This window comes from Gossypium hirsutum, chromosome A06 (assembly GCF_007990345.1).
Source record: "Gossypium hirsutum isolate 1008001.06 chromosome A06, Gossypium_hirsutum_v2.1, whole genome shotgun sequence".
Classification (NCBI taxonomy): domain Eukaryota; kingdom Viridiplantae; phylum Streptophyta; class Magnoliopsida; order Malvales; family Malvaceae; genus Gossypium; species Gossypium hirsutum.
The window spans coordinates 21,227,382-21,236,499 of record NC_053429.1 but is presented as its reverse complement, the minus strand read 5'-3'; the positions used below and the strand labels follow the sequence as shown (position 1 = coordinate 21,236,499).

General features: G+C 32.4%; 1 protein-coding gene across 2 annotated transcripts; it reads right to left on the bottom strand.

Moving 5' to 3' along the window:
- Positions 1-5,787: 5,787 nt before the first annotated feature.
- LOC107951092 (protein TIFY 10A) lies at positions 5,788-8,447 on the bottom strand. 2 transcript variants are annotated; one of them, XR_001698316.2, is made up of 5 exons: positions 7,966-8,439; positions 7,014-7,481; positions 6,871-6,928; positions 6,297-6,521; positions 5,788-6,216 (listed from the first exon to the last, which is right to left on the bottom strand). XR_001698316.2 is itself a non-coding variant. In XM_016886007.2 (4 exons), the coding sequence occupies exons 1-4, from the start codon at positions 8,126-8,128 to the stop codon at positions 6,419-6,421; spliced, it is 792 nt and encodes a 263-aa protein (XP_016741496.1). In that variant the 5' UTR covers positions 8,129-8,447; the 3' UTR covers positions 5,868-6,418. The 2 variants fall into 2 exon arrangements, 1 of the variants encoding a protein (XP_016741496.1); XM_016886007.2 differs by having other exon boundaries at positions 5,868-6,521; positions 7,966-8,447.
- Between the last annotated feature and the right edge of the window lie 671 nt (positions 8,448-9,118).

The following is a 9,118-nucleotide window of genomic DNA, read 5'->3' as shown; positions in this document are numbered from 1 at the left end:
CAATCCAGCCCTGTTTTAGTAAAATTCAGATATCTCCAAAAATACAACTCTTTTGCTTATTCTATTTCTTTCATATGAAAACAGACACATCTAGCTTCAATTTCATATATTATTCAGCTTCCCATTCATTTCCCACCATTTATGGTGATTTTTCAAAGTTACCCAACTGCTGTTGTTCAACACAGTTTATAATTAAATTGTTCCTTTTTCGTTTTTGATATTTTCTCCCATCTCATACATGGATCGATTTAGTGTCCAACTCAATATTTACCCCTTAAAATTTTCCACCATATGGAAATATTCACCTTCCACACTTTTTCGTTGAACACTCGGAATGTTAACCGTTATTGGTGGATCTCGCACTTAGCACCACCACTGAATCGGGGAATCATCACTTAGCAACCCCTCGGGGGAATCAGCACATAGCAACCCCCTTTTCATTTCAAATATACAATGGATATCGCACTTAGCAACCCCTCGGGGGAATCAGCACATAGCAACCCCCTTTCACATTTCAAAGATATGGTGGATATCGCACTTAGCACCACCAATGAACCGGGGAATCAGCACTTAGCAACCCCTCGGGGGAATCAGCACATAGCAACCCCCTTTCACATTTCAAAGATATGGTGGATCACGCACATAGCACCACCCATAAATCGGGGAATCAGCACACAGCAACCCCTTTTATATACAACATACTACGGCTTATTCCGAGTGTTCAACCCATAACCCATATATTGCAACCCTTTATCACCTTTCCCGATTTAACAACATTTTTAGGATATTGCCAAACATTTATTTTAATTCCAAATAAATCTCAACATATATCAAATAATATCAAAATAATACATTAAGTCACGTGTTTACTTACCTCGGTGCAAAATATCGTAATTTTGCACTTTACTCCACTATCTTTTCTTTTCCTCGTTTGATATACTCTTCACGTCTTTCTTGATCTATAATAGCAAATTTAACTCGTTTAAAGTCCACATTTATTAAAATAATCCACCACCCAACTTTTTGAAAATTACAATTTTGCCCCCAAACTTTTGCATAATTACACTTTTGTCCCCAAGCTCGGAAATTAAACTTCATCACTTATTCTTAAGTTTTATAACATGCTGAACATTTTTCCCTTCTATGGAAACATCAAATTCCCACTCCAACACATACTTTTGAATATTAATTATTTTTACCGATTATGTCTATTTACCCGTTTTCGCTTAAAATTGCTTAGCAAAAGTTGTTTAACATAATCTCTAGCTTCATATTCCACCATAAAACAGCAAAATAAACATATTTCACCTATGGATATTTTTCCAAATATGAACCCTAACATGAATTAATGGTAGAATAAGCTAAACCAAGTTACCGGGACTCCAAAAATACGAAGAACATTAAAAACGGGGCTTAGAATCACTTACTATGGAGCTTGAAAGCTTAAAAACCCTAAATATGGCTTCCCCCTTGCTGATTTCGTTCACCATGAAGAAGATGAGCATATTTTGCCATCTTTTTCCCATTTAATTCTATTTAATAACCAAATGACTAAAATGCCCCCATTTAAAAAAATCTATTTCACCCATTTCTTATGTCTATTTTTGTCCATCAACAAACTAATGGTCTAATTACCACATAAAGACCTCCAATTTAAAATTTCATAACAATTAGACACCTCTAAGATGTAGAACTCAACTTTTGCACTATTTACAATTTAGTCCTTTTGACTAAATTGAGTGCCCAAACGTCGAAATTTTCGAACGAAATTTTTACGAAAGTTTTCCGTGAAATTGTAGATCATAAAAATATAACAATAACCATATTTTCCCTCGTCGGATTTGTGGTCCCGAAACCACTATTCCGACTAGGCCCAGAATCGGGCTGTTACAACTTGAAAATAGGCATTTTATGCTTTGTTTGTACCGAAAATTGAAGAACAAAAAGAAAAGATAAGGAGTTCTAAGGTTCGGCTAGTTGGAAGCTTAATTCGGATCAAGAAAGGAGGAATTCTTACTTAGATCGAGGAAAGTCGAAGATTATCGAGTAGACAGCCCGAGTCAACAAATTCCGAGTATGAGGTAAGTTCATACTTAAAATATGATGTTAAGTAAGCTTTGATGCCTTTATTATACATGGTTTGTATATAATTGAATTGGATAATATGATGATGAATCAGAAGTTTTGGCACTAAGTGTGCGATTTAAACTAGCTTTGGCACTAAGTGTGCAATACCGACTTAGTCTCGGTTATTTGAGATGGCACTAAGTGTGCGGAAATATTTAGCTTCGGCTAACCTTATAGCACTAAGTGTGCTGATGTGTAAAATATGAATAACTTATGGAAAGTCTTATAACATTCAACATAAGGTAAGTACAAAAGTGAAAAAGTACGGAAAGCTTCAGGTATGTATAATGCCTAAGTGGTAAATGATGCTATGTATATGAATCTCATTGAGTTGATATAGTTATATGGATTGAAATTGTGCAAATACTCATAGGTTATCATTTTATGTTCATATACTATGAATGTTTTGAGTACGAGCTTACTAAGCTTTTGAAAGCTTACTCTGTGTGATTACAGTCTGTTTTACAGTTATCATAGCTACTGAAGGCTCGGGGATAGTCGAGGATCGTCACCACACTATCGATCTCGTTTTGGTACTTTTGAAAATGTAAATATTTGAAGTATGGCATGTATAGACTAGTAGTTATGAAGTATGTTTTGTGATGTATATATATTTAGCCATGTGATTTGGCTAATTTGTGTTTGAAATTATGGTTGAAAAAGGCATATGATATGTGATGTTAATTTGCAACTATGGCATGAATTATGTAGGTTTTAGCATAAAGAATGGCTGATTGGGTTGTACATGTATGTTTGTTTCCTTGTTGTAGGTTGACCTACAATGGGTGGCAAGTTGGCTTAAACCAAGCCTGCATTGTGCCACACAGCCAAAGGACACGGGTGTGTCTTGTGGCCGTGTAAGAAAAGCAGTATTCTCTTAAAAAATTACACGGCCTTGACACACGAGCGTGTCATATGGCCGTGGGCTAAAATCAGTAGCTAGCTAAGTATCACACGGCCATAACACACGGGCGTGTCTATTGGCCATGGGTGAAAGTCAGTATGCCTGCCCTATTTTGGCACGGCTGGTTCACATGGGTGTGTCTGATGCCCGTGTGAGGCACACGGCCTAGACACATGAGTGTGTGACCTCAATAGAGTTGAAAAATTTTCTAAGAGTTGAAAGTGGTGAACATGTTCAGTTTAGTCCTGACCTTTTCCGAATACATGTTTAAGGTCTCAATGACCTAAGAAAGGGACTTATGTTTATGTTTGACTATGATGCTATGATGTTTGTGAAATGAATGTGAAGTGTTTTGATATATTTGGTAATGCCGTTTAACCCTAGTCCGGCAATGGATACGGGTTAGGGGTGTTACAAAATCACCTATAATTTCTTCTACACGGCATGTGATCCCAAAACGAGATGTAAATATTTTATGGATAAATTGCATCCAATATTATTAAACTATTAGTAAATTTATATTTTTGTTACTCAACTTTAAAAAGTTACAAATTGGTCATTGAATTATTTAAAAGATTTCATTCAAATCACTAAACTATTGAAAAGTATTTAATTAAATCATTAAGCAGTTAAGTTTCTTTTTTTTTTAAAGCTCAGCTAGTAAGTTTCAAGTAACGATTCGATAATCAGTACGATAGATCAGTACCCATTAATGAGTAGAAAAACATACATTAGATCTAAATTGATTTGACAGTTAATGTCTAAAATTAAAAAATAAAACTGTTTAAATTTTGATTTGTAAATTCATGACATTTAATTTTTTTTATGAAAAAAAGGGGAAGGAAGGGAAATGACAGTCAATGCCAAATTGTATTATTGATTGTTGAAAATGCTATCCTTTGATAAATTTATCTTTAGGGAATATGTCATCTATATCCATGGAATAGATTGAGCTTATGATGAGTTCGACATTGACTATCCCATTTTATTTACTTATTTATTTATTTTAATTTTTAAATAAAAGTAGAGGTAAGATAATTTGGTTCCATTCGGTTAATTCTTTTTTAAAACAATTGAATTGATTATGATAATTTAGTTTGGTTATTGATTTTTATACCAATTTTAAATTTTGTATTTTTGGACTTATTTTGATAAAAATAGACACGATCTTATCACTGTTGGATATTATTTAATGAATTTTTAAAATTTTTCTATTAACATTTTTTAAAATTTAATTTTCAAGTAATTAAAATATAATAAATAACTCTTACATATATTCTTTTTGAAAACTAATTTTTTATCTGAAAATTTTTAAGTCATTTTCACTATTTAAAAATAAAATATTTATTTCTACTTCATAAAAATAAAAAATAATTATAAGTTAAATAAAGGAATAGAATTTCATCTGAATAATCATAAATTTTAAATTTAGGATGAGTTTATTTCACGAAAAATAATTTACGAAATTTTTTATATATATTTTTTTTTTGTGTTTGTTTCATAAAAACAGTTTAGACAACAAAAAATGACTTAATGGAAATTAAGTCACTTTTTTCTAGAAATTAATTTGTGCTTTTGAACTAAATTCATCATGTGTCATTATTATTTATCTCTAATTAAATTAAATTAATTAATAAGAGATAAATTAAGAAATTAAATCCTTTTAACTAATAATTATTTTATCTCTAATTAATTTAAAATAATATGAGAGAAATAATGAATAAAATATTTTAATCCTGGTAGATCACTCAAATGAGAAATGTATATTCTACAATATCTCTCTTTTAATTAACTTACCAGCACTCTAAAGAAGATCACCTCCAAACCATCTAATGCTACTTCACAAAGTTCAAAAATCCAAAATTTCATAACTTGAAGCTTGGAGAGAAAATCATTGAAGATTAGAAGCTTTCTACAAAATCCCAATAAACTTCTAGAGAAATTGAAGAGCTCAAAGAAATTCTAAAGAATTCTGTATTAGTTTTAAAGAAAATTGTTAACCAACCTTGTTCAACTAATGGAAAGGAAATTAAACTCATTTTTAAGATCAAATCTTGATGATTATTGAAGCAAACAAGATTAATATCAAGAAAATAACCCTTTGAATCAATCTTAAATAATATTAAGAAAATAACATTTTGGATCAATCTCAAATAATATTAAGAAAACAATTCTCTACATTTATTTTCAAGATCAAGTCTCGACTATATTTTAAAAAAAAAATACATTTATCTAATATCAAGTCTAGATGACACTTGAATTGAAGCCCATTAAAGATTAAAAGATTTAACGAAAGATTTTAACTTGAATACTAACTTAAAAAATTAATAACAAATGAAAAGTTATGTTTTTTTTTTAAGTTAGTATTCCACACAATTATGTATACATCTTTAAACATATTATTTTATTATTAAATTAAATTAAACTATTGTGAAAATATGTTTTATGTGTGTTTGAAATTTTCATTTCTCAGTATGGAGAGGAAATTTGAAATGAACTTTTTGACTATTTAAAGTTGAAATTGGAGTTTCACAAGGGAAAGGATGTATCACCAAACCTACTCCTATAATCTGCTTGACTTGTGTACGTGGACTACACTACATACAACTATGCCCCGTTATATCATATCATAATCTTCACTTGTTGTGTTTGCGCGTTCGAAGTCTTGTGTTTGTTGAGATTTTATTATAATCGAAGATGCTTTTGTTGAATGAAAAAAAAAAAAAGATTGAAAATCATACAGGATCACAATTTCGTAGGTATTCCATTGCCATGCGTTTGGCATGGTAAAAGCTTCTTCAAATTCGTATAATATCAGGACCCAACACTTCATTCATGAACATGAAATGAATTTATTTACTCATTCCCTATACAAAAGAAAACATTATATGTCCAACTAAGAAAAAGGCTGTGAACATATCTCTGGTTTTCAGATTTCAAACTTCCAATCAAACAACAGGGCCGAAAAGGGATTATGATGCAAAGGGCAAATCAATAAAGCAGCATACTTGTTGATAACGATATGACTGTGATTTGATATTGAAATTTCAACACTATCCAATCCCCCATTCACATTAGTACTGATTCCAGTTTCTTCATCTTTTTTATACTTCAACACCCAATTTCATACTTCACCTTCCATCGTGCAGACGATGGACAAAGCTTTGATCCAAAAGTCATATCAACTAAAAAAATCAATAGAATAATAATTACATTTATCTAATAATGAAATATTGATTGAGAGTTAGGATCTAAGAGCCGATACCTAGAAACCAATAGACAGCTGAGGAAAAAACAAAAACAGGCTTAAAACCTGCTAAAAAAGGTCTAGGAGGCTTAATAAATAAGCCTCAAAAAAGGTGAAAATTTTCAACTCGGCTGGGACTACTACGGAGATTGAGCAGCCAAACCGAGCCATGACTTGTCGTCGCCTGGCTTGGATGAAGATGCTGTGGAGTTACTTATCTCGTATGGTGCCCTCGTGGTCATCCTGTAAAGTGATCATACAAGGATATGAAAACATCAATAAGTTGTCTAATTAGAGAAGGGAACATTAACTTGGTTCTGTAAAAACTGCATTATGTTATTATCCTGATGAATACAACAATTTATGGGAAGACTCAAATCCTAAAGTCACCAAGATGTAACACTCACACCCTCCCCCCTTTTTTCTATCAAATTTTCTAATATGACTATGAAAAGAATAAAAGAATAGTAGGATACATGAATCAAAACAATCAAGGACACAAAAATTGACTCAAATCACTAGGTCAAAACAAATTACAAAAGGTTTTCTCTCAAAGTATAATTTTTCCATTATTTGATCTCTAGATGCCTACCTATCCTTTCTCTTCTCAAGGAACCGGTGGAGTGAAGCTCTCCTTGCAATTGGTAGATCTGCAAAAAATAGACACCAACTAATAAGAACCCTGAATACAACATGAAAATACCAAACCATAATTCCATCTTCAATAAGGCTTACCGCCGGGAATGGATCGCTGAGCAGATCGTATGCATTCTTGAGTTACCGTGGTGCTGAAATTAGGGGTAGGAGGAACCCCGATACCGGACTCAATTGGACTTGTTGCTATGGTAGAAGTAAAGGGGGCATTGATGTGGGGAGGATTGGTGTTGAAGCTATTGCTTTGAGAGCTGCCTTTGCCAGCTAAAAGCATGATCTCCTTAGCTTTGTCGGCCGGGAAATCGTTGAACACAATCACTTGTCCACCATAAAAGATGGTCATCTGTGCAGTTTGAGGCTCCACTGAAGAACCCAATTTGTTCATGGTGCTTTTCAGAGCATCATCTTTAGGTGATGAAAAAGCAGCTTGATTAGGGAACAAATCCATGGATCTCAGTTTCCGAGGAGGAGGCGCCGCAAGGCAATCATCACCGGATTTCTCATTGACAGGAAACAAATTCATGGTGGGACGCAGCATCTCGGGAGTCTCTGCAACATATCCATAAATAAAACGATACATTAGGCGTTTATGTTTCTGAAACTACCTTCTTTACTAGTTGTATGCTTTCATAATAGAATTACTGGGGCTATTTATAATGGAAAAAGAATAGGGCATTTTAGCAACAGAATATAAAATTGAGGGGATAAATATCGCAATAGAGTTTTGTTGCAAACATGATGATTCAAATCCCCTATACGCACATGGTTAATTTCTTTTCCTGGACTATTTTCAGGGGAGACCGAGAGAATAAAGGCCATGTTTTTTTGACTGTTTTGAACAATAAAATATGAATATGTCAATTTGTAATTTCTGATTTTCAGATCTGAATATTAAAACCATTTTTTTATTTTTTTATTTAAAAAAAAAGAGAGATTAGAGCTTGAAGATTGATTCAATTAAACCGCTTTAAAACGGGCAATTAATCCAAAACTAAAAAATTTAACCCAAAAAACAAAGAACTAAAGAACATACCATTAGCTTCATCGTTGCATGTCATACCCAGACTTAGATCTCCAAAGCTACCTTTCTCCTTCAAGTACTGACTCAACAAGTTACAAGTTTGGGTAAAGCTTGTCTTCTCCGGTGACCTCGTCGGTTTCTGAACCAAAAATTCCGGTGAACACGACATATTCATAGAAACCAGAATCCCAGCTATTTACCCCTTCTGCTCTTTTTTTTTTGGGGGGGGGGGTGGGGTGGGGTGGGGTTCTTTTCTCAGAGAATGATCTTTAAAACTTTACTTACAGCTAAACTAAGGATATGTTCGAAAATTATGATGTTAGGCTAAGCAAAGAGATTTTATTTATAAAAGAGGAAAGAAACTGGCTTTGTTTTTAATCTCAGAAAAAAACAAAGCTCGTAGAGGAAGGTGGGTTAAAAAGCACGAGGAATAAATGAGGTTTTTTTCTAAGCTTGAAAAAAGAAAAAAAGAGATTTTGGGGTGCAGCCCTACAGGTTCCTAACTCGTGAGGGGTGCTTCACTATTATATCGTCTCGTCTCCTTTGATTGGGATTTTCAACACGTGTTCTTTTGTTTTTTATTTTCTGTATCTGTGTCGACGGCGATGTTTTATCAGTTTATTTTTTTATATTTCAATATTGATAAAAGTATCTTCGAAATTCCTTGATTATGGAGATTTAATTAAATTATTATTAAAACAATTATAACTCATTTCACTTGAATTAAAAAAAAATAAAATATGGGGCTATTTTTGTTTACCCAATTACTTTTTTTTTATTAAACACTAGGAATTATAAAGTTGCATATTTGGAGCATATAAATTCTAAATTTCATACCAACTTTGACAGCAAAACTCAATTAGTCTTTGAGATTAGGTTGAAAATAATTTTTTTTTGTCATAACTGGTGTCTAAGTTTTTTTTTCTCTTTGATATTTTGTTTGTTTAACCTTAATTAAAAATGGTTGTATGACAAAAATATTATTATTTATATATTTATAATATATTTTCCTTCCTTTTTCCTCTCATTTTAGATGTTTTATACAAATAAAAATATTTTGAACTTTATGATTTTGATTAAAGTTTTCAAAAGTTTATTAGTGCAGTCAATGTACGGAGCCACACCCAAAGTCATCGTAGGAAACATCATATTTTTATAAGTAATT

What these genes read in the sequence shown, in the direction of transcription:
- LOC107951092 (XM_016886007.2), bottom strand. Translation starts at nt 8,128, where the DNA reads ATGAATATGTCGTGTTCACCGGAATTTTTGGTTCAGAAACCGACGAGG. An exon ending in TCAGCGATCCATTCCCGGCG is followed by an intron (nt 6,929 to 7,013) that starts GTAAGCCTTATT and finishes TATTTTTTGCAG; the next exon opens with ATCTACCAATTGCAAGGAGA. An exon ending in CTTGAGAAGAGAAAGGATAG is followed by an intron (nt 6,522 to 6,870) that starts GTAGGCATCTAG and finishes ATCACTTTACAG; the next exon opens with GATGACCACGAGGGCACCAT.